The sequence below is a fragment of the Garra rufa genome, chromosome 7 (genome assembly GCF_049309525.1).
Source record: "Garra rufa chromosome 7, GarRuf1.0, whole genome shotgun sequence".
NCBI lineage: Eukaryota > Metazoa > Chordata > Actinopteri > Cypriniformes > Cyprinidae > Garra > Garra rufa.
In genome coordinates this window covers 33582967-33608689 of record NC_133367.1, presented here as the reverse complement: position 1 = coordinate 33608689, position 25723 = coordinate 33582967, and the positions used below count along the sequence as shown (strand labels likewise).

At 37.5% G+C, this 25723-nt stretch overlaps 2 protein-coding genes across 2 annotated transcripts; both read left to right on the top strand.

The window, feature by feature from the left end:
* Window positions 1–1405: 1405 nt before the first annotated feature.
* fam20cl (family with sequence similarity 20 member C, like) lies at window positions 1406–10364 on the top strand. Its single transcript, XM_073844276.1, has 11 exons — window positions 1406–1577; window positions 1651–2031; window positions 2253–2428; window positions 6665–6743; window positions 7577–7669; window positions 7747–7862; window positions 7953–8133; window positions 8377–8486; window positions 9665–9746; window positions 9831–9890; window positions 9965–10364. Exons 2-11 carry the CDS (start codon window positions 1655–1657, stop codon window positions 10212–10214), a joined length of 1524 nt encoding a protein of 507 aa, XP_073700377.1. The 5' UTR covers window positions 1406–1577; window positions 1651–1654; the 3' UTR covers window positions 10215–10364.
* A 6959-nt stretch (window positions 10365–17323) lies between these two features.
* On the top strand, window positions 17324–20995 carry LOC141339322 (uncharacterized). Its single transcript, XM_073844940.1, has 8 exons — window positions 17324–17394; window positions 17769–18107; window positions 18179–18415; window positions 19593–19910; window positions 19986–20192; window positions 20292–20382; window positions 20474–20529; window positions 20615–20995. Exons 1-7 carry the CDS (start codon window positions 17349–17351, stop codon window positions 20511–20513), a joined length of 1278 nt encoding a protein of 425 aa, XP_073701041.1. The 5' UTR covers window positions 17324–17348; the 3' UTR covers window positions 20514–20529; window positions 20615–20995.
* Window positions 20996–25723: the final 4728 nt, after the last annotated feature.

Genomic DNA, 25723 nt, shown 5'->3' with positions numbered 1-25723 from the left:
TTTTTCCACTGGGGTCCCAGCACTTTAAAACCTCCAGAATATGATTTTTTTTGCTTAGTGTCAGGTAATTGATGTCTTTGTTGACTACTTAACAACACTCTGAAATACACCCCCCCCCCCCCCCACTTTCACTGTCAAACACCTGTGACAAAATCTCACTGACAGAAAACCTTTGCTTAGAGGCCATTTTCAGTTGAGAGAGCTTAAAGTGAGAGCCCACAGAGCACAAAGAGAAATAGATTAGAAAGTTTCTGTGCAAGCTTTTATAGCTTTGCACCTACCCTGTAAACCATGTGAATTATGTTTTCTCCTACAAAAAAAACAACAAAGAAAACACGGGAAATATCAAAGTTCTCCTGAGAATTAGGATTCCCCCTACCCCCAATTTCATGTGGACTGTCAGTGGTTCTCGCAATACTACAGGTATGGTTGTGTTAGTTTTTTTATTTTTATTATACTTAACATAAAATTATAGTGCATATTATAAAATCATAGCATGTTATAGTGACCTCAATATCACCCAAAACAAATGTGTGTACATTTTTTTTATATTTCTTATGTTTTATACAGCTAAAAGACCCTGGGGTCAAATTGACCCCAAAGAACACCGATGTGACAAAATGTGTACAGGGCATTGAAAAAATAATATCATGTTAATTTTATGTTTACCAAGTTTTCCCCATTAAATTAGGAAAAGTCATTCAATTTGAAGCAAAAAAAAGTCAATTATATATGTACATACGTTAAACATTGGATGGGGTCAAATTGACCCCAAGGATAACAGGAGGGTTAACAAAATATTATTTAGAAATATTTGGTTTTCCATAGAAATACTGGCATAGATTTTTCTTTTTTCCCTGTTTTTTTTTTATATATATTTTAAAAATGGAAAACCAAAAGGTTCAAAATTAAAAATAAAATAAAGTAATAAGAAAATATTTATGTTTAAACGGTAATATTTTGTTAAAATTCTAACATTTTATTTTTTATTTAGATATTTTATTTTGATTAATATTAAGTACATTCTTTTCATTAATAATATCATTGCCAACCCTTTTTGCCAATTTTAGTTCAGTAATCAGTAATATAACACAAACCAAAATGTTGAAAAAAGCACAAAATAATATCTGATATAAAATAAAATTTTATTTTCATTGCAACAATATTTAATTTAGTATTTTTATAACATTTTTAAAATACTCCATGACTAAAAATGAAAAAAAAAAAAAAAAAGTCCTCTATAAAGAACAAAAGTAAAAGAAAAATGTGCTTGGTCACGGGAGGCGAGAGCACAACTTTGGTAAACAAGTGGCACAGCTTACCCCACTCTCCCTATTGGTGAATACATGTTTTTGTGTGAAGAGAATACACTGCCAATTTGATGTGTGCTAGACGTAGCAGGGGGAAAGTAAACACATCCATTCAGATCAGCCTAACCTGGCACCTCTCCTCTGTAAAGTTTGAGAGGAAAAAAAGGGAGTGCAATAGTCCCCATGGGAATAAAGGTCTATAGGACAATCTAAACTTCCTTTTAATCCAGACAGACGGACACAGAAACACCTTCAACTAGAAAACAGGTATGTTTTACTCTATATTCTTTAACATGGACAACTATATAGTTTTGAAATTAACTTTGCCATCTCATTTCAGTACGATGCGAGTATGTACACGTCGACGTTGGCGGACATTACGCGTGTGGTTGTTAATTGTCTTCCTGAGTCTGCACTTGCTCGTGGTTTCATTAGTCCTGTCCACATACCACACTTCCTGCGAGCTCCACTTAAACCCTGACATCCAGACCTCCATCAGCTTCTCCGTACAAAACACATCTACTTCAACAAGCAAAATGGGCACTCTAGGAAGTGTCACCCAGGAAGTGGAAATGGACGGCGCAACAGATGATCTTGCCAAACTGGAGGCTCTGTACTCCCACCCGCTGTATAATTTGCCCACCCCACCTGTGTCCGATGGTGACTGGCTGCTGAAAGTCCGAACGAAAAGAAAAGAGGAAGAGCGTAGCACACAGCAGTGGTGAGAACTCATTTTTGAGTCTAACTGGTTTATGAATCAATCTGAATCAAGATAACCGCATTCATTCACATTCACTTTTGTGTGATGCTTCATCGTGGCCTCTAGGTGTCAGTATAAAGTCTAAAACTGTTGCTGTATCTGCTTTTAAAATAAAATGTTTGGTGTAACTATAATTATGATGACTGTAATGTCAAAAACACATGAGTGCATCCAATCCTTAGGCTGAGTGCTAATGAGGACGGATATGATCCTATCGTCTGGAACGCCAGTTCTCAGACGCATCCACCTTGGCTCCGGTTTCACCTTGGGATATCTCGCTGGCAGATGTATCAGCACAAAGACCCCAATCTGTCAGCGCTGACTCAGCAGCTGGCATCCCAACGCATTGTCAGTGTAGGTAGGTGACCTTAAATTTTGCAAAGCAAGGCTTTTATATGAGAAAGAGGGAGAGAGGTTTAAAAGAGCATGGAAGCCTATTTGCAACTCAGCGTGAACAATTAAACAGGCAAACTGGTTAAAAGCATTTCTAAAGTGTATATATAAAGTGTACTAGATAGTCTGCAAAGATCTACATTCTGTTATCACTTTTCTTTAGCCTTCCTCCTCCCCAGCTCCACATGTCGAGATGTACCACAGTTAGGATAGTTCATCAAAAAATGATGATTTACTCACTCTCAAGCCATTCTAGGTGTATACAGTGGTGTGAAAAAAAGTGTTGACCCCCTTCCTGATTTTTACGTTTTTTTTGCATGTTTGTCACACTTTAATGTTTCAGATCATCAAACAAATTTAAATATTAATCAAAGATAACACAAGTAAACACAACATGCAGTTTTTAAATAAAGTTTTTTTTTATGAAAGGAAAGCAAAATCCAGACCCACGTGACCCTGTGTGAAAAAGTGTTTGCCCCCCCATTCATCACTTGAATAGATCCTCAAAAGCTACACATCATGCAGAGATCCAAAGAAATTCAGGAACAAATGCGAAAGAAACCACAGTGAGAGCCATTATCCACAAATGGCGAAAACATGGAACAGTGGTGAACCTTCCCAGTAGTGGCCAGCCGACCAAAATTACCCCAAGAGCGCGGCGACGACTCATCCAAGAGGTCACAAAAGACCCCACAACAACATCTGAAGAACTGCAGGCCTCTCTTGCCTTAGTTAAGGTCAGTGTTCATGACTCCACCATGAGTAAGAGACTGGGCAAAAATGGCCTGCATGGCAGAGTTCCAAGACAAAAACCGCTGCTGAGCAAAAAGAACATAAAGACTCGTCTCAGTTTTGCCAGAAAACATCTTGATGATCCCCAAGACTTTTGGGAACATACTCTGTGGACTGACGAGACAAAAGATGAACTTTTTGGAAGGTGTGTGTCCCATTACATCTGGTGTAAAAGTAACACAGAATTTCAGATAAAGTACATCATATCAACAGTAAAATATGGTGGTGGTTGTGTGATGGTCTGGGGCTGTTTTGTTGCTTCTGGACCTGGAAGACTTGCTGTGAAAAATGGAACCATGAATTCTGCTGTCTACCTAAAAATCCTGAAGGACAATGTCCGGCCATCTGTTCGTGACCTCAAGCTGAACTTGGGTTCTGCAGCAGGACAATGATCCAAAACACACCAGCAAATCCACCTCTGAATGGCTGAAGAAAAACAAAATGAAGACTTTGGAGTGGCCTAGTCAAAGTCCTGACCTGAATCCTATTGAGATGCTGTGGCATGACCTTAAAAAGGCGGTTCATGCTCGAAAACCCTCCATTGTAGCTGAATTACAACAATTCTGCCAAGATGAGTGGGCCAGAATTTCTGCACAGCGCTGTAACAGACTCATTGCAAGTTATTGCAAATGCTTGATTGCAGTTGTTGCTGCTAAGGGTGGCCCAACCAGTTATTAAGTTTAGGGGGCAAACACTTTTTCACACATTGGGCCATTCAAAAACTGCATGTTGTGTTTACTTGTGTTATCTTTGATTAATATTTAAATTTGTTTGATGACCTGAAACATTACAGTGTGACAAACATGCAAAAAAGTAAAAAATCAGGAACGGGCCAACACTTTTTCACACCACTGTATGACTTTCTTCTTTTAGACGAATACTATCAGAGTTATGTTAAAAAATGTCCTGGCTTATCCAAGCTTTATAATGCAAGTGAATGGCTGTTGAGATTGTCCAATAAAGTGCATCAATCCATCATAAAAAGTGCTCCACACGGCTCTGGAGATTAATAAAAGCATTCTGAAGTAAATCAATGATTTTTTTTACGAAAAATATCCATATTTAACGATGGATGCACTTTATTGGACTTCAAAATCTCAAAACCCATTCACTGCCATTAAAAAGATTGGAAGAGCCAGGAGATTTTTTTTTTTTTAATATAACCCCAATTGTATTCATCTGAAAAAAAAAAAAGTCATATATACCTAGGATGGCTTGAGGCTGAGTAAATAATGGCGTGATTTTCAGTTTTACTATAACTATCACTTTCAGCAGAAAGAACAACCGTTATAGATCTAGACAGGTGGTTCTGGGGAGGAGGAGGGCTAAAGAAAATTAAAACATGAAGCCTTTATTTAAAATGCATTATATCTTTTCATAACTAATTTTAAACAAGTGAAAAGGCATTATATTATTTAAAGATTTGTTTGTCATGTGTTTTAATGTGTAGGTGAAATAATGGGTAGATTATACTGTGAAGTATTACAGTGTGTTATAACTGTGGTTACTCATAAGATCATATAATGCATTCTATAGTTCATTACAAGGCAGTAAAACAACCTGATTTCAAGAAGAAAACATACCTGTGGAAACCTTTTCGCACAACGCAAAATACTTACCGCAATGTATGTTTCGTGGCACTATAAGAGTGTTCATTTTTTCCCCCTGGAACAGATGAATGTACATTAGGGTGATGTTGGTTTTATACATGTCACTGCAGTTCTGACTCGAAATGTCTCTTGAGTGGCGCTATAACCCTAATGCTCTCTGATGTTTTAAAATAATGTAACATCTGCACTACTCCTAAACCTACCCGATAGTATGAACAAAAGTGAATGTGATGTAAAAACACCATTGCAACCATGCTGTTTTAGCTTGTTTTTCAATCTCTCATTTGATCGTTTCCAGCTCTTTCATCATGAGTCATGTTTTTGAAGGGATTCGTATCCAAGGATTCCGCAACAATAAGTCCAATTTCGTAATGACTGAGCTACCAGAAAGTGAAACATTTGGAGCTGTAATCATAACGATTACAAATGCTCGCTGTTTTACCGTCTCTAGTGTTCATTTCTGTTGGAAACTGCAGTGATGTGTACTTATTTGTACATTTTTCACGTCTTTCGAAAAAGTTCCCACAGGTACGTTTTCATCATGAGATCCGGTAGCATTAAAGGGATAGTTCACCCAAAAATGAAAATTTTGATGTGTATCTGCTTACCCCGAGGGCATCCAAGATGTAGGTGACTTTGTTTCCTCAGCAGAACACAAACAAAGATTTTTAATGAAAACCGGTGCAGTCTGCCAGCCAAATAATGTGAGTGGATGGGCACCAAACCTTTAAAAGTAAACAAAAACATGCACAGACAAATCCAAATTACACCCTGCGGCTCGTGACGATACATTAATGTCCTAAGACACGAAACGATCGGTTTTTGTGAGAAACTGAACAGTATTTATATCATTTTTAACCATCTGTCCTGAGCACGAGTTTGGCATCAGGCTCGTGACATGTGAACGCGCTAGAATACGCAAATGCCGGAAGCGATCTGTCGCATGTATACAACATTCATTCTTTACACAGTGCACAGAGATTGTGGGTATAGCGGCTATTCAAAGTGGTAATTACTTGTGCTTATCCTGATTGTTCAAACTGATTTAAAGCTAAAAGATTACGTTTGCTTTTCACCGATTTCTCCTTACGGCATTTGCGTATACTATGTCAGAGCGCGTTCACATCTAACGATCCGGATGATAAGCTCGTGCTCAGGACAGATGGACGTGGCTGTGTATCAAAGGTAAAAAGAAGTGCTAGAAATACTGTTCAGTTTCTCGCAAAAAACGATCGTTTCGTGCCTTAGGACATCAATGTATCATCACGAGCCGCAGGGTGTAATTTGGATTTGTCTGTGCATGTTTTTGTTTACTTTTACTTTTAAAGGTTTGGTGCCCATCCACGTCCATGATAAGGCTGGCAGACTGCACCGGTTTTCGTTAAAAATCTTCGTTTGTGTTTTTCTGAGGAAACAAAGTCACCTACATCTTGGATGCCCTGGGGGTAAGCAGATAAACATCAAATTTTCATTTTTGGGTGAACTATCCCTTTAAAACTACTTTTAGAATGTATTATATATGAAAGCTTTTGTTAAGTCTTAACAAAAGTTTTCATGTGGACCAGGTGGAGACAGAAATAACTAAGATAGCATAGATTGGAAATAGAGTTTGACTGGCTTAAGAACCAATCAGCTCCTGTCCACTGTCTTGGAAGAACCAATCAGATCTTCGTAATTGTTTCATGACTGAAATATGGATTTGTGAGAAATAAAGTCTTAACTAAATTATGAGACAATTACAGCAGAAAATGTTTCAACTAAGATCTCTTTTACAAGAAAACTTTTGTGGTACTTTTCAGTGCAAAAATCAGGTGGGACACAGCTGAAGTTGGTGATGTCATTTCCTAATTATGGACAGGCGCTCTTCAAACCCATGAAGTGAGACTCAATAACCATGTGCCTCTTAGTACAGCAAATCATTGAATTTTTCTATTTGAGTGTATACACATCGAATGCTTTATAGAGACATGATTTACTTGCTTATTAGCAATAGCATTCAGTGTTAAAATAAGTACATTCTGATTTAAAGGGATAGTTCACCCAAAAATGAAAATTCTGTCATTAATTACTCACCCTAATGGTGTTCCAAGACCGCAAGACCTCCGTTCGTCTTTGGAAGACAAATTAAGATATTTTAATGAAATCCGAAATCTGCTTTGTAACCCTGCATAGACAGCAAGGGTCCTACCTTGGTCATGGCACAGAAAGCTAGTAAGGACATTGGTAAAGTAGTCCATGTGACATCAGTGGTTCAGTCGTAATTGTACGAAGCAATGAGAATACTTTTTGTGCGCAAAGAAAACAAAAATAACAACTTTATTTAACGGTTTCCTCCGCCATTACAGAGAGTACCGTAAAATTAGTTGAACCACTAATGTCACATGGACTATTTTAACGATGTTCTTACAATGTTTCTGTGCCTTGACCCTGGTAGGACCCTTGCTTTCTGTGGAGGGTCAGAAAGCTCTCGGATTTCATCAAAAATATCTTAATTTGTGTTCCGAAGATGAATGAGGATCTTATGTGTTTGGAACGACAACACACAATTTTCATTTTTAGTAGAACTAACCCTTTAAACCACAGATTTTTAGATCTTTGAATATTGTATGTGAAAATACATTTTGTTGAACTGTTTTTACATTGTAAGGAAGTGAAGCAAGGTATTTTGATTACTTTGTTTCAAATTCCGATCAGAATTGTTTCAACTTAAGACAGGAACGGCATGAGGAGACCAGTGTCAATCTGTATTACTTTTCTGACTTTGAAAGGCACAATGCTGAGATCGCAGCCTTCCACCTGGACAGGTAAGAGTGCAGTATATTACAAAATGAATGCATATTACCAAAAAGACAATTGAAAACACTTTCTCCCTCACAACAAGGATACTGGGTTTCAGAAGGGTGCCTCCAGTGGTTGGGAGGCTTATTCATGTAATAAAAGAGATTAAAGACATCACCACCGACCATAAACTTGTCACAACATTTTTCACTTCTCCAGGTTTGTCCCACTTGGTTCTTATTTTCCTCCATCACTTCCTTTCAAACAGAGTGTTCTAGTACGTCAACATCTGTCCGTCTCTTTCTGCAGTGGGGAATGCGTGTTTTTATGGCCAGTGTTCCTATTACTGCTCCACAGAGCATGCTATCTGTGGCCGTCCACTCAAGATAGAAGGGTCTATGGCTGCTATGTTGCCAGACCTGAGTTTGGCACCACGTCGCTCATGGAGGAGTCCCTGGAGGCGGTCATACAGCCGAACCAAGCTGGCACTGTGGGTGGAGAGTGTGTTATTTAAGGATATAGCTCATCCAAAATTACTCAACCTCATGTCGTTCCAACCAATGAACCTTAAACAAACAAAAAAAAAAATGTTCTGGAAAAATTTCTGAAAAAAGTTTTAAATCTGGACCCTATTTGCTAATCTATTTGCTTTTGGGTTCTTCTTTGTTTTGTGTTTGTACATATTTACAGTTGAGAATTCAATGTCAGTAATCAATGATTATTTCTCGAACAGGTGGGAGACCACGTCCAACTATTGTGACTCCGTAAAAAAGATTTCTCCCTATGACCGAGGCACTCGATTGGTGGATCTGATCGACATGAGCATTCTAGACTTTCTCATGAGTGAGTCAGTTCAGATGAAAATTTCCTGAGAATTTACCCATCCAAGATGTTCATGTCTTTCTTTCTTCAGTCAAAAAAAAAAAAAAAGAATTTTGAGGAAAGCATTCCAGTATTTTTCTTCATGTAGAGGACTTCAATGGGAGCCAATGGGTTGACAGTCCAAATTGCAGTTTCAATGCAGCTTTGAAGAACTCTACACAATCCCAGCCGAGGAATAAGGGTTTTACATAGCGAAACGATCTGTCTTTTCCAAAAAAACAAAACATTTATAAACTTTTCAATCACAAATGCTCATATTTCACTAGCTCTTGACTGGCATTATGTAATCACATTGGAACGGCAACACGTAACATACGGAAGTACCTACCCAGTGTGTACAAAGAGAACGTGCAAAGAAAACAAACAATGTTGGATGATTTTTAAGTTGGAGGAAAAAATGAGATGGAGTTTTTTCCTACGTTATCTTTTTGAAGCTAAGTACACAGAGGAAGAACAAACCGCAAGTGACCATTCCAATGTGATTACGTAATGCATGAATAGAACTAGCATTTGTGTTTACAAAGTACATACAACTTTTTATTTTTATTTTTTAGAAAATGGCCAAGACCATTATTCCTCACCTAGGATCGTTAGAGCTCTTTGAAGCTGCGTTGAAACTGCAATGTGGACCTTCAACCCATTGATCCCTACTGAAGTTCACTACATGGAGAAAAATAGAATGTTTTCCTCAAAAACCTTAATTTCTTTTCGGTTGAAGAAAGAAAGACATGAACATCTTGGGTGACAAGGGCATGAATAAATTAGGGATGGGACGATAAATTAATTTGTGGATTGATTCTGTTCGGAAAATCTCAATCGATGCTATAATCATTTCTCAATTCGCTGTGCTCAATTTATCCTCCCATACATAGTAAATGAGGAAATTTTTATTCTGGAAGTGAACTAATACTTCAAGGATGAACGCTTCCAAAAAAGTACCTTGACGTGTACCACAGAAATACCAAGTTTTTGGACTCAAACCATGACATTCATAGCATAGCATGTCATTACCATGGGAAACATTCATATGACATCCAAACAGCAGCTTTGAACCTCATTAACCTTTATTGAGCTAATGTAATCCTCAAACCTCTTATTAAATCTTGGTTTTCATGATACTTTCCATCTACCGTCCTCAGGTAACATGGACAGACACCACTATGAAACATTTGAAAAGTTCGGCAATGACACATTTCTCATACACTTAGACAATGGAAGAGCGTGAGTACTCAAAATCCAAGGTTTTCTGATGATATTTTGGTTTGGCTCAATTTGAATGAGAATGATGGCTCTTCTGTGTTGTAGGTTTGGACGTCATTCTAAAGATGAACCGTCTATATTGGCTCCTCTTGTGCAGTGTTGCAGGTAGAATGAATGAATGAACTGAAGTAATAATTTAAGATTGTTTCTGATCTGCTTATCCTTGTTCTCTCCTTCAGGGTCCGTCGTTCCACATTGCTTCGTTTACGTCTGCTCTCTCTTCCGTCTTATCGGTTGAGCGATGTCCTGCGTGCATCTTTGTCTCAGGATCCCCTTGCACCGGTGGCTCCGCTACTTACTGAACCACATCTTTCCGCTTTAGACCGTCGCCTAGAAACAGTCCTTCAAACCATTCAGAACTGTCTGCAGCAGCATCAGCATCACAGTGATGTGATATATGATGACATCAGCGATTACCCTAGGGCATGAGGTGATATTATTTAGATCTATATGTTGAGCTGTGTAACCAGACTGTAAACTACCTTACACTACATACTAAAATTACACTTTATATGATTGTAAAATAAAGTTGCTAATCAACAAATTGGATTATTATCATCTGAAACCAGTTAAAACTGTTCTTTTTTGTTTGTGTATTTGAGAGTCAATTAAAGACAAAATTGAAATTTTAATAGCAAGCAAGCTAACAAGTCATATATAGCTATTATAGGCAGAGCATGCATACTCCTCCAGATCCACCTCTCCAGCGTTTTGTTGCTGTTTTCTTGAAGATCTGCCAGTCAGTACACTCCAAGCTGTGTTGGAGCACAGAAGCAGCATTGCTCGGCCACACTGTGCTTGACTTTTGTGTTGGTTTCAGTGTCTTCACAACAGGGCTGAAAGAGGGAACAAGCATGATAGCAATGTGGTCAGAGAGATAAAAACGGAAAAGAGAGACTGCTCTGGGTACACACAGTCAAGGGTGTCTTTCCGGGTGGATGATTACATTTTACAAGTGTGTAAAACAAAACAATACCTGACAATGAACTGAAAACAGAGGAACTTAGATGGCAAAGCAATTAGGTGTGAGTAATTAACAAATTGTCAGTACATAAGGATCAAACAGGAACAGTGAACAAAGTAAACAGGAAACAACAATGAGCAAACTAATACTCCTTGAAAACAAAAACAAAACTAAACTTTGCTGCATTCCACTCCACTTTTAGACACACACTTGCAGACTTCTCAAAGCACTTCCTTTCGGGGGAGTCCCTGCTGTCATTTTGAAGTGCGTTCCACTTTGTGAAGTGGAGAAGGAAAGTTTCTATGAACAGACCCTCGACCACTGGATTTTGACTGAGGGAGTGAGTCTACAGTCGTGGCCAAAAGTTTTGAGAATTACATAAATATTGGAAATTGGAAAAGTTGCTGCTTAAGTTTTTATAATAGCAATTTGCACATACTCCAGAATGTTATGAAGAGTGATCAGATGAATTGCATAGTCCTTCTTTGCCATGAAAATTAACTTAATCCCGAAAAAAACTTTCCACTGCATTTCATTGCTGTCATTAAAGGACCTGCTGAGATCATTTCAGTAATCGTCTTGTTAAAGGAGAACTCCGGTGTGATATTGACCTAAAGTGTATTGAATCATGATACCGAGTGTGAACGTACCTTGCATATTTCATCTCGGTTTGTGTCCAGCTGTCCGAAATCTGGGGTCAGTTAGCCGATGCTCACAACAGGCTGTCTATGAGAGTGAACAGGGCATCGGAAAAGCCATGTAAATAAATCACTGTTTTACGCCATTTACGAGGCACAAAGTAGCTCCACACTTCATCGGTAGACTTCCTAGGGCCCTGACATTTAAAACGAGACATTGAGAACTCAGAAAAAGCACCGGTAGTTTATTTACAAGAAGATTTATACAGACATCTTCCACCAGGAACAGAGCGGTGGCCGCCATCTTAAATGTAGTCACTTTAAGTCGAGTGTCGAGCACGAAGGAAACTACAACCTGATACGTTGATAACCTGATAAATTCATTGGTGCTCGACACTCGACTTATCGTGACTAAGTTCAGGATGGCGGCGACCGGATTTTCTTTCCCAGGTACTGTCTGTATAAATCTTCTTGTAAATAAACTACCGTTGCTTTTTCTGAGTTCTCAATGTCTCGTTTTAAATGTCAGGGACCTAGGAAGTCTACCGATGAAGTGTGGAGCTACTTTGTGCCTCGTAAATGGCGTAAAACAGTGATTTATTTACATGGCTTTTCCGATGCCCTGTTCACTCTCATAGACAGCCTGTTGTGAGCATCGGCTAACTGACCCCAGATTTCGGACAGCTGGACACAAACCGAGATGAAATATGCAAGGTACGTTCACACTCGGTATCATGATTCAATACACATTAGGTCAATATCACACCGGAGTTCTCCTTTAACTCAGGTGAGAATGTTGATGAGCACAAGGCTGGAGATCATTATGTCCGTCTGATTGGGTTAGAATGGCAGACTTGACATGTTAAAAGGAGGGTGATGCTTGAAATCATTGTTCTTCCATTGTTAACCATGGTGACCTGCAAAGAAACGCGTGCAGCCATCATTGCGTTGCATAAAAATGGCTTCACAGGCAAGGATATTGTGGCTACTAAGATTGCACCTAAATCAACAATTTATAGGATCATCAAGAACTTCAAGGAAAGAGGTTCAATTCTTGGTAAGAAGGCTTCAGGGCGTCCAAGAAAGTCCAGCAAGCGCCAAGATCGTCTTCTAAAGAGGATTCAGCTTGCTCAGGAATGGCAGCAGGCAGGTGTGAGCGCATCTGCACGCACAGTGAGGCGAAGACTTTTGGAAGATGGCCTGGTGTCAAGAAGGGCAGCAAAGAAGCCACTTCTCTCAAAAAAAAAAACTTCTTGATCTTCTGCAAAAAGTATGGCGAATGGACTGCTGAGGACTGGGGCAAAGTCATATTCTCCGATGAAGCCTCTTTCCGATTGTTTGGGGCATCTGGAAAAGGCTTGTCCGGAGAAGAAAAGGTGAGCGCTACCATCAGTCCTGTGTCATGCCAACAGTAAAGCATCCTGAGACCATTCATGTGTGGGGTTGCTTCTCATCCAAGGGAGTGGGCTCACTCACAATTTTGCCCACAAACACAGCCATGAATAAAGAATGGTACCAAAACACCCTCCAACAGCAACTTCTTCCAACAATCCAACAACAGTTTGGTGAAGAACAATGCATTTTCCAGCACGATGGAGCACCGTGCCATAAGGCAAAAGTGATAACTAAGTGGCTCGGGGACCAAAACGTTGAAATTTTTCGTCCATGGCCTGGAAACTCCCCAGATCTTAATCCCATTGAGAACTTGTGGTCAATCCTCAAGAGGCGGGTGGACAAACAAAAACCCACTAATTCTGACAAACTCCAAGAAGTGATTATGAAAGAATGGGTTGCTATCAGTCAGGATTTGGTCAGGAAGTTGATTGAGAGCATGCCCAGTCGAATTGCAGAGGTCCTGAAAAAGAAGGGCCAACACTGCAAATACTGACTCTTTGCATAAATGTCATGTAATTGTCAATAAAAGCCTTTGAAACGTATGAAGTGCTTGTAATTATATTTCAGTACATCACAGAAACAACTGAAACAAAGATCTAAAAGCAGTTTAGCAGCAAACTTTGTGAAAACTAATATTTGTGTCATTCTCAACTTTTGGCCACGACTGTACATCATATGCACACTTCAGGCCCCTCGAAAGTGCAACACGATTTTGACGTCATCCAGAAAATGAATCCTTTGGACAAATGCAAATGGACAAAGCAAGACTGTTTTAGGTTGTACAGTGTCACGTGGTGTGACTCTCTCCAAACACAACAATTATTCTGAATTAACTTCTTAACTACTTTTCTGTCAATGTAAAAGGTGTTTTAAACATTATTTTCCTCATTTGTCAGAAACGTAAAACCCCAAAATTAACTGGAAACTATGATGCTCATTCAGTGGGTGGATAACCATGCCTGATAAGAATTAGGTAAGAAATTGAGAATAAGGAAGGAAATATGATCTAAAATATAAATGAACACAACTTGTGTAACAGCAGTGCAACTTCTTTGTAAGCTGGAGAGTTCTGTAACATGTAAGTGTGTGTAAATGTACATTATGCTATTTTATCACCAAATTTTGGATTCAATCTTTTTGTCAACTTATTTCCTTTTATTTAGGTTTTGTATTTCTTTTTTGGACCTCCATTTTTGACAAAATAGATGTGTCTGTTTGATTTTTAATTCTTGACAAAAAAGTAAATTGTTTTTAGAGTTAAAGCATGGGCTTTGGACTCATTTTGCTGATCTTACATCTACACATTTCAGGTAAGATTATTGTGTTAACGGATTGCAGTTTTGCCTTAATATTTAATCAAAATTTGTTCTATCACAGATTAAAGACATTTTAGACTTTAATTAAAGTTGCTTACTGTTTTTATAGTTACTCACTTGGTTTGTCATCAATGCAATGTTTTAAATTCATTAATTCATTCATTAACTTACTTACTTGCCTACTTATTTCAGGCTCTCTAACATTGAACCACCTCTCTGTGAGCTGTGATGACATTTGTGCTCTGAGAGAAACTGATGTGCAGCTAAAGTGCTTTTACGACAGCCACAGGAACATCAAAACTGTGTTCTGGTTCAGCGAGAAACAAAGTACAAACTGGAGAAAAAACAATGAACCTGAAGATTTGACTTTAGACTCAGACTACTCAGGACGAGTGAAACATCAGATCTCAAGCAGCTCTTCAACGCTCACAATATCAGACGTGAGAGAGAGAGACTCTGGAGAATATCAGCTCATGTTCATCATGAATGATGGAGTTAAACATCTCAGCTCAGCAGCCGTCAGTCTAACAGTCACAGGTGAAACTGACTCTAGATTCTGGTTAGTTGTTTTCATGTGGCATGTAATTAAGTTTTCCTTCGCTTTTTGTTTAATTCAGTCCTGCAGGTGAGGATAAATCCTGTGTCTACAGACCCGAGAGATGAAAGATTAGAACTGACCTGTGTTTCTTCCTGCACTTTGACCTCTGGAATTAAGAATTACTACTGGATGAAGAATGGACAGTATTTCACAGATACAGTGTCCCCCAACTTATTTGTGTCACCCAGCAGAAATGCTGGCAGCTTTTCCTGTTATCGTGAAGACCGTAAACATCGCTCCTCTTTAATGTGTGAGTGTCAAATAATAAACAATATGTATATACTGTACATAAGTTTATTTAAACAGACGGATTTAAAGTAGTGTGAGTTTTGCAAGCTAATCTGTGTCTCTTTCAGGTGTTTCTCAGAGAGGCTGCTGGGATGTGTCTTACAGCTCTAGAAGAGTCTGTGCTTTGGTGGGCTCTACAGTAGACATTTCCTCTACATACTCACATCCATCTGATCATACTGTAAATAAAACATTCTGGCATTATGCTCCATCTGGGGACTTCAAGGATCTGCGTGAGGAGCATCAGTTTGCTGGTCGTGTGGAGTATGTGGGGAACAAACTGAGAATCAAAGATCTCAAGATCAGCGACTCTGGAGAATATCGATTCAGGATCATCAGTAACTATTTTGGCCAGTACACTGGATCACCTGGAGTCATTCTTACTGTTACAGGTAACTGATCATGATGAACTCATTCAAAATGTTTCCTGTATCATTTCTAATACACGTTAATTATTTTAGGTACACAAACAAAAAGAAGCCCAGCCATTATATCAGAGGGACAGGAAGTGATATTAAGCTGTTCAACCAATTGCACACTGAACGACAATCATACTTACATCTGGTACAAGAATAAACAACAGGTAACAGATGGATTCACTAAAGCCAACAAGCTGTACCTGGACTCAGTCAGCAATGAAGAGCTTCAACAGTATTCCTGTGCTGTAGGAGGTAACACATCTCTCATGACACATGTGCTTCAGTGTGAAATGTTTGCAGCGTTCAGGTGGTTTCTCTGATAGTCATGATTCACTTCTTTGTGTTGTGAAGATCCAGTGGACAGCACAGCGTTCAGCCATTATACAGTCACTCTGCTGGTGTTTTTACCTCAGTTTCTCATAATAGTGGCTTTGTGGATGTGGTGAGTAAGATTATTCACAATTTCATGACATACAGTGAAATACTAAAATGTGTTCAGGTTTTAAGAGTGTGAATTATGATCCAACAGGTTTTTCTTCAAAATGCATCTCACTTTAAAACCAAACTGAAAACCAATGTGAAGGTAAGATATGATGTAGCCTATATATTGAATCTGGCAACACCATTGCTGTTAAAGTGTTTAATATCTTTGTATTTGTCTGTGTCAGAATCTGATGTTCACATCTGTTCATCTGCTGTCTGTTCATCAGAGCGGCTGGAGTGATGTCACTGTGTTCTTCCATTGTGACATCATCGCAACAGTCAGAACTGTCAGCAGCAACATCAGTGATACAGTGATGTCATAGACACGGACTGTCAGTCTGCATAATTGAACAAAACAAAACTAAAACAAAACAATTTTTTTCCCATTGCTCAATTAAATAAAACCTTCTTAGCTTGCGTCTGATTGTGTGTGTTTTCTTAACCAGTATTTATGAAATGATCCTATATTTACTCTAAAAAGATCCTTTAAAGGTTTAAGATGAATATTAAAAATCACTTTTAGTAACTAAAATGCACAAGACTCAATACATTGAGATTTCAGATTAGGTGGAGTAAAAGTGAACTGGTTACCATCATATTGTGGACAATCAGATAAACTGTTTTTTACTTCCTGTTTTATAATATTGAGTCAGTTTTCCATCATGCACCTGAACACAAAAATGCCAAAACGTATTATCACTTACACTTACATAGACATGAATATAGCTCCTTTGATATTATAATTAAGATTAAGTGGTTTCAAAAGTATTTTACACAGGATTTTTTCCTTTGTCATTGACTCAACTGATTGGGAAAGGTACCTTAAAAGGAACTGGAAACTATGATACAGTGAGTGGTTAACTGCCATTGACCAACAAGTAGATAAAAAAAAGAAAGGGAAGGAAATAGGATCATATGATTGACTGGTATCTTCACAAAAATCTTCCATTTGTAACAGCACTTCAGCTTGAGAAGTCTGCAACTTGCAAGTATACATGATCATTTAATGTTTACTTTCATTTTAACTCTTGGGTTGTGATGAAATTCCAGCTAAATTGGTGTTTCTAATCAAAACTGACCAGCTTTTTAAAAATGTAAATATTTTATGATGCTATATCATCATCAAATTTTGAATTCAGTCTTTTGAATTCAAATAGCACAGGTTTTGTACTTTTTTTGAAACTCATTGACTTGAGGTTATGCACCTCAGTTTTTAATAAAAGACTAAATCCAAATATTTGATAATAAGATAAAAGGAATTTATAAGCAATATCTTTTGGTAATTTTGATGTTAAAAATGACTGGATCACAACATGAGGGTTAGGAAACGAATCGAATGAACATTTACTTAACTATGTATCAGTTTAAACAAATGCAATTAATGTTGGAGCTGAGATAAAGGATTTGAAATTAGTGTGTGTTTTATTCTACTGTTAGTCTTGACAAACCAGGGTATTAAAGCATGGACTTCAGAATCGCATCACTGATGCTGCTTCTACACATTTCAGGTAAGACTGTTTTAATTTATCAATATCAGTTTATCAGACATTTTAAGACATTTTAGACAGGAAGAAAAGTTCCCCCACCACTCAGACACTCTTAAAAGTAAAGAAGCTTTAAAAGGTTCTTTACATCGATGCCATAGGAGAACCATTTTTGGTTCCACAAGAACTATTTCTTGCTTACCTTTTTATAATCTAAAGAACCTTTTGTGAAACAAAAGAAAGGTTCTTTTTGGAACCATTTAGACAAAAAGTTTCTTCTTTGGCGTCGTGAAGCACCTTTTTTAAAGAGTGTAGTGACTCGCTTATTGGTTTTTCATAAATGTACACGTTAAGGTTTCATTGTTTGTTTCGTTCTTTTTTTTTTTTTTTTAAATCAGGCTCTCTAACATTGAACCACATCTCTGTGAACTGTAAAGACGTTTGTGCTCAAAGGGAATCCGATGTGCAGTTGAACTGCATTTACAACAACATCCACACTAAAACTGCGTTCTGGTTTAGTGAGAAACAAAGCAAAAACTGGAGAAAAATCAATCAACCGGAAGATTTGACTTTAGATTCCGACTACGCAGGACGAGTGAAGCAGGTCATCAGTAAATACGAAGCAAACCTCTCAATATCAGACGTGAGAAAAACCGACTCTGGAGATTATCAGCTCATGTTCATGGAGGATGGAGTTAACCATCTCAGCTCAGCAGCCGTCAGTCTAACAGTCACAGGTGAAACTGAGTCAAGATTCTGGACTGTTCAGCTGTTTTCATTTGTTTTTAATAATTTTTACTCTATTCAGACACGCAGGTGAGGATTAATCCTGTATATACAGACCCGAGAAATGAGAGAGTAGAACTGACCTGTGAGACTTCCTGTGATTTGACGTCCAGACCTCAACAATACTACTGGAAGAAAAACAATATTCAAAATTCAAACGTTGATCATACTACCAGGATCATTACAGTTTCACATAAAGATGCTGACAGTTACTCCTGCTTTCTTACTCCATATCTTAGAAGTTCCTCCTCTTCTGTGTGTGAGTATGCACTTTATATTTTTACTTAACGAGCACTAATATAATATCAGTATTGTTCACACATGAGTAGGCAATATGTGGAAACATTTCATACCGTAAGTTTTGTTCGTCATGAAAAGCGGCATAACATCAATCATGAAAGCGTGGACTCGGAGGAAGACCAGCATTTTCACCCCTTGTCCCGCAAGTTGCATATTAGGAAAACGTCCCGCATTTTCATCAGTGTGTTGGTTTTTAATTCGTATGTCAAGAAAACGTACATACGTTATTTTGTCTTTTTAAGAAAGCTTTTTATATATTCTTTTTGCGGACCTCATTAAGTGATCTAGCACCACCGACGGCATTGGTTTGACACACACGATATTCTTTAATTTCTTTGAACCATTTAAAAATCGATGCAGCTTTCAGACAAGACTTTCTTCTTAATTAAATAGTTCGTTTGAATCTGTTTCTATGGCGTTATTTTAATGACAACTGTCCAGAGAACAGATCTATAGCCAGGTGGTCACCGTAGTCCCAATACACACACTCGCTGTCTTTGCACTTGACCACTAGTCTACTTACGTATTTCCTGTGTTGAAATGGACGTGAAGACATCAAGTGTGCTTAAACTTTTGATTACACAATAGGATACACTTAAATTATAGCATTTACGAAAATGTGGGTATCAGCTCAGTGTGATCAGCTCTACGCTCTTAAAAATAAAGGTGCTCCGCAATGCCATAGAAGAACCTTTTTTTTTTGTCTGAATGGTTCCATAAAGAACCTTTAACATCTGAAGAACCTTTCTGTTTCACAAAAGGTTCTTTGAGACGAAAGAATGTTCTTCCGATTATAAAAAGATAAGAAAGAGATGGTTCTTTAAAGAACCTTTCACTGAATGTTTTTTGTGGAACCAAAAATAAAATGGTTCTTCTATGGCATCTTTTATAGCACCTTTATTTTTAAGTGTGAAGGTTGTAGTTTTATGTACCAGCAGCAACTCAGTTTATGTAACCAAAAGTAAAAAAAAAATTTTTTACTGTGAATGGGAGACAGCTTCTGATGTTTTTCCCACCCATCACACTGGAAAGTAAACTGTCCAACTCCCATTCACAGTGATTTTTTTGATAATAACATCACTGTGTGAACAGGCTTGATTGTGATTTTCACGGCAGTTTTTGTGTGGCTCTTTTAGGTTTTGAAAGTGGCTGCTGGGATGTGACTTACAGCTCTAGAAGAGTCTGTGCTTTGGTGGGCTCAACAGTAGACATTTCCTGCACATACTCACATCCCTCTGGTCATACTGTAAATAAAACATTCTGGCATTACGGTCCATCTGGGGCCTTCAAGGATCTGCGTGAGGAGCGTCAGTTTGCTGGTCGTGTGGAGTATGTGGGGAACAAACTGAGAATCAAAGATCTCAAGATCAGCGACTCTGGAGTATATGAATTCATAACCATCACTGACTTAAAACAATACGCTGCAACTCCTGGAGTCATTCTTACTGTTACAGGTAACTGATCATGATAAAATCATTCAAAATGTTTTCTTTTTTTTTTTTTTACTAATAGCCTTTTAATTTATTTAGATACACATATAAAAATAAGGCCAAACTTAGTATCCAAGAGACAGGATTTGGCATTAATCTGTTCAACTAAATGCACTTTGAACGACAAACATGCTTACATCTGGTACAAGGACGGACAGGTAACAGATGGATTCACTAAAGCCAACAAGCTGTACCTGGACTCTTTCAGCAAAGAAGAGCTTCAACATTATTCCTGTGCTGTAGAAGGTAACACATCTTTCATGATACATGTGCTTCAGTGTGAAATGTTTGCAGCATTCAGGTGGTTTCTCTGATAGTCATGATTCACTTCTTTGTGTTGTGAAGATCCAGTGGACAGCACAGCGTTCAGCCATTATATAGTCACTCTGCTGGTGTTTTTACCTCAGTTTCTCATAATAGCGGCTCTGTGGATGTGGTGAGTAAAATATCTAATTGCATGGCGAACAATTAACAAAATGAAATGTTTTCAGATTATGAGAGTAAGAGTGTGAATTATAATTCAACAGGTTTTTCATCAGAATGCATCGCATTTCAAAACCAAACTGAAAACAGAAAGGAAGAGGTGAAAAATAATTGATATTGAAAATCTGCTATAATATTTATGCTACAATATCATCATCTGTTTGTCTCAAATCCTGATGTTTCAGATGTCTTCATCTACATCTGCATTTGTCCATCTGAGCAGGAGTCATTGTGTTCTTCCATTGTGACATCACTGCCTAGCAACAGTCAGAACTGTCAGCAGCAACACCCGTGATACAGTGATGTCATAAACTCTGACATATCAGTGTCAGTTTGCATAATCAAACAAATCTACAACAAAACCGTATTCCTGGTTTTAGTTTTTTCATATGCTAAATGTAAGCAGAAAGTTTTATTCTCTAAAAATCCTTTAAGAATTCAGTTAATGAAGTGGTGGCTCCTCTTTGTTTCTGTCTAGGGGCACACTGTAATATTTGTTTTAATGGATGAACTGTAACCGCAGTAATAATGCACAAAAATATCAATAAAACACTTTAATAAGCAAACACACTGGGTATTAACCATCATTTGTGTTGTAATATTTTGGGCCCAAGCATTTCTGTGTCCTGTTTTAGTTTTTCAGATACATCAGGCCTTTAAGCAGGTGTTTTAAGCATATGCATTAAGTTCATTATTCGAATGGTGTCCGTGTGACGGTAAAGGTTTTGCAAGTTTGCCTCTATTTTTTCATTAGTAACAAGAGTAGTGTAAACTTGCAAAAAACTATGGTAATAAAGTCTCTTTGTTTTCTATTTTATTTTTAATATTTACTTCTTGACCAGTATTTATTCACGAGTTTGTCACGTTTAAGTGCTTTGTTGTTGGAAAGAACAGGAACAGTAATCATGGTGGACGGCCTATTCATGAGTTCAATCATTTATTTTTGACTATTTCTTGGGGAAGTCTTATTAAAGCCAAAATGTATAGAAGATATTTAGTCAATATCCAACAGGTTTTGAGTAAAATGTAGTGTCCCATTGTTTGTTAACCATATTAACATTCACTGGACTAACATTCACGGAGCAATCTTGATAACACCATACTGAGCAACTATAGACCAATATCAAGTCTTCCATTTATAGGCAAGATTATTGAAAAGGTTGTTTTTAATCAGCTGAACCACTACATAAACTCAAATGGATACCTGGACAATTTCCAATCTGGTTTCAGACCACATCCTAGCACCGAGACAGCGCTCATAAAGATAATAAATGATATTCGCCTAAATTCTGATTCTGGCTAAATATCAGTGCTGGTATTACTAGATCTCAGTGCTGCGTTCGACACCGTTCGATTACAACATTCTTCTAGATAGACTGGAAAAATGGGTCGGGCTTTCTGGGATGGTTGTCAAATGGTTCAGGTCATACTTAGAAGGGAGAGGCTATTATGTTAGTATAGGAGAACATAAGTCTAAGTGGAGTCCCACAAGGCTCCATTCTTGCGCCGCTGTTGTTCAGCCTGTATATGCGCCCACTAAGTCAAATAATGAGAAAAAAACAGATAGCATATCACAGCTATGCAGATGATACCTAGATTTACCTAGCCTTATCGCCAAATGACTACAGCCCCATTGACTCCCTCTGCCAATGCATTGATGAAATTAACAGTTGGATGTGCCAAAACTTTCTTCAGTTAAACAAGGAGAGAACTGAAGTCATTGCATTTGGAAACAAAGATGAAGTTCATAAGGTAAATACGTACCTTGACGCTAGGTGTCAAAAAACAAAAAATCAAGTCAAGAATCTTGGTGTGATTCTGGAGTCAGACCTCAGTTTCAGTAGCCATGTCAAAGCAGTAACTAAATCAGCATACTATCATCTTAAAAACATTGCAAGAATTAGATGTTTTGTTTCCCATCAAGACTTGGAGAAACTTGTTCATGCCTTTATCACCAGCCGGGTGGACTATTGTAATGGTCTCCTCACTGGCCTTCCCAAGAAGACCATTAGACAGCTGCAGCTCATACAGAACGCTGCTGCCAGGATTCTGACTAGAACCAAAAAATCAGAGCATATTACATCAGTCCTCAGGTCCTTACACTGGCTTCCAATTATGTTTAGGATCGATTTTACTTTTACTCGTTTATAAAGCACACAATGGCCTAGGACCTACATACATTTCAGATATGCTCACTGAATATAAACCCAACAGACAACTCAGATCACTAGGATCGAGTCAGTAATAATCAAGAGTTCACACAAAACAAGTGGAATCCGCTTTTAGCCATTATGCCGCCCGCAGTTGGAACCAGCTTCCAGAAGAGATCAGATGTGCAAATACATTAGCCACATTTAAATGCAGACTCAAAACGCACCTGTTAAGTTGTGCATTTATTGAATGAGCACGGTGCTACGTCCGAACAGATTGCATTATTTTATGTATAATCATTTCTACTGTTTTAATTAATTTTAAATCATTTTTTAAATCATTTTAAATGTTCTTAAATCTTCTGTTTTTATTGTTGTGATTATGATTTTTATATTATGATTTTAATTCCTCTAATGTACAGCACTTTGAATTACCATTGTGTATGAAATGAGCTTTATAAATAAACTTGCCTTACCTTGCCTTAAATGCTATTTCTGCTGTTCAATACATAAGATATGCATCAACGGGTTATTTTTAGAGGGAAACTTTAATGACAGGAGAAAGCAATGTAGACATTATGGGAAAAACTAATAAAACTTTATGGTGTTACCGCTATGTTTCTCTCCTCGGCCATATTTAAAGTTTATGACCTCCCCAACTCAGAAACTCGGCTATCAAAGTTATCTTTTTGTTTCCCAGTTGAAAATACAACTTGAGTGGCCATTCATGTGCAATTTCTTGGAAACTCATGTTTACAATAATTGTGACAGCGTGTGAAGGCAGCATTACTCTCAAAAATAATTTAAGGCTTAATAATATTAAATTATTACTTTTAGTAACTAAAGTGCACAGTAAGGTGACTTAATATTTCGAGGTTTCAGATTAGGTCTGGTTATTGTTAACTGGTTTCTAATGCATACAGTATCTCACAAAGTGAGTACACCCCTCACATTTCAGCAACCGTTTTAGTATATCTTATCAAGGGAAAATACTATAGAAAAAAACTTGGATTTTTTAGAGTAGTCAATGTGCAGCTTGTATACAGTATAGTTTTACTGTCCTCTAAAAATAATTTAACATACATCATACAACAATGGTTGCTGAAATGTGAGGCGTGCACTCACTTTAGTGACATACTGTATATCCATCATATTGTGGACAATCGAATGAACTGAACGTTCTTAATCATCCTGATATTATTATTGAATTTTAATCTAAAATTACATTAAATTTTTTTTTTTTTTTTTAAATTAAGATGTTCACACACTTATATTCAGGGTGTGAGGAACATTTTGGAGTCATTAAATTAACTTTTGTTGAAAATGATTTAAAAGCTTTTTCAAAACCATATGAAATCAACAAATGCATTTCCGTACATTTGAAACTTGTTTTTAACTAGGTTTATCCTTATTTGTCATTGACTCAACTGATTGGGAAACGTAAAATCTAAAAACGAACCGGAAAGTTCCAAACATAGAAATACTCAAGCAATGTGGTTAACTGTAGTTGCCCAACAACAAGGGAGTAAAAACTGTGGGGAAAAAGGAAGGAAGTAAGATCATCTGGTTGCTTGGTAAGGCACAGTCACAACTTTTGACACCACATTTCTTTAACCATGTTATAACTAACAAATAGAGTTAATGTAGGAGCTTTTGAGATAAATGGTTTGAAATTATTGTATGCTTTCCTCTCTACGTTGTTGTTGTTGTTGTTGTTATTTTACTCTGAGAAGTGAATTATTTTATTAGTTAAATCATGGACTTCAGAATTACATCACTGATCCTACTTCTACACGTTTCAGGTAAGATTATTGTTAATGGATTGCGGTTTTGTTTTAATGTTTTATCAAAATTTGTTCCAACACAGACTAAAGGCATTTTAGCCACGCTGCTTTCATAGCAACTCACTTGGTTTGTCAGATGAGAAGCTGTTCTTTATAATGCAAACTTTTTGGTCTCAGTGTTACTTTATTCTTTTTCTTTCTTTTTCTTTTTTTAATGAGGCTCTCTAACATTGAGCCACATCTCTGTGAGCTGTGATGACATTTGTGCTCTGAGGGAAACCAATGTGCAGTTGAAGTGCTTTTACTCCAAAATCAACATCAAAACTGCTTTTTGGTTCAGCAAGAAACAAAGCACAAACTGGAGAAAAAACAATGAACCTGAAGATTTGATTTTAGACTCAGACTACTCAGGACGGGTGAATCCGACGGTCACAAATGACCATTCAACGCTCACAATATCAGACGTGAGAGAGAGAGACTCTGGAGAATATCGGCTCATGTTCATCATGAATGATGGAGTTAAACATCTCAGCTCAGTAGCCGTCAATCTAACAGTCACAGGTGAAACTGAGGCTAGTAGATTCTAATCAGCTGTTTTCTTTTGTCAAGTTTTATTAATTTTTACACTAATTCAGACCTGCAGGTGAGGATGAATCCTGTGTTTACAGACCCGAGAGATCAGAGAGTAGAACTGACCTGTGATACTTCCTGTGATTTGACGTCCAGACCTAAGGAGTACTACTGGAAAAGAAATGGACAATATGTAAAAGATCTTGGTCATTCCAGGAGCATTTTACCTAAAGATGCCGGCAGTTACTCCTGTTTTCTTACTCGAGATCTTTTGAATTCCTCCTCTCCTGTGTGTGAGTGACTCTTTATTTATTTATTTATTTATTTAATGAGCATTAATGTAATATCAGTGTTTGTTCATACATGAGTATATGTGGACACATTTAAAGGTAAACTTCATACCAAGATGAATGTTCATCACAAAAAATTCTGTGCCGTTTCCACACTTTTCTGTTCAATTCAAAGTGCCAATACAATACAAAAATATTGACTTGTAGGAAGACCACAAGGATTTGAGACACTTGCTGTCTTTGCACTTGACCACTGGTACATGATGTAGATTTCATGAGTTAAAACCTTTGAGTACCCAATGATACACACATCACAGTGTTGTTAATTTAATAAGCTGTAAATTTAGTAATTGCGATACTTTTATTTTTTAATTTTAATATCTGTTGGGAAAAGATCAGGACCCATCACCCATTAACAGCCACTGAGTTAAATTAAAATGTTGATTACATTAATTGAATTTCAATGACAGACATTCATCTTGGTGTGAAAAGGTCTTAAA

Coding starts and splice junctions, on each gene's coding strand:
- LOC141339322 (XM_073844940.1), top strand. CDS start 17,349: ATGGACTTCAGAATCGCATCACTGATGCTGCTTCTACACATTTCAG. Junction 17,395..17,768: donor GCTGCTTCTACACATTTCAG/GTAAGACTGTTT, acceptor TTTTTAAATCAG/GCTCTCTAACATTGAACCAC. Junction 19,911..19,985: donor AGTCATTCTTACTGTTACAG/GTAACTGATCAT, acceptor TAATTTATTTAG/ATACACATATAAAAATAAGG.
- fam20cl (XM_073844276.1), top strand. CDS start 1,655: ATGCGAGTATGTACACGTCGACGTTGGCGGACATTACGCGTGTGGTTG. Junction 7,863..7,952: donor AACATTTTTCACTTCTCCAG/GTTTGTCCCACT, acceptor CTCTTTCTGCAG/TGGGGAATGCGTGTTTTTAT. Junction 8,487..9,664: donor CATTCTAGACTTTCTCATGA/GTGAGTCAGTTC, acceptor TACCGTCCTCAG/GTAACATGGACAGACACCAC.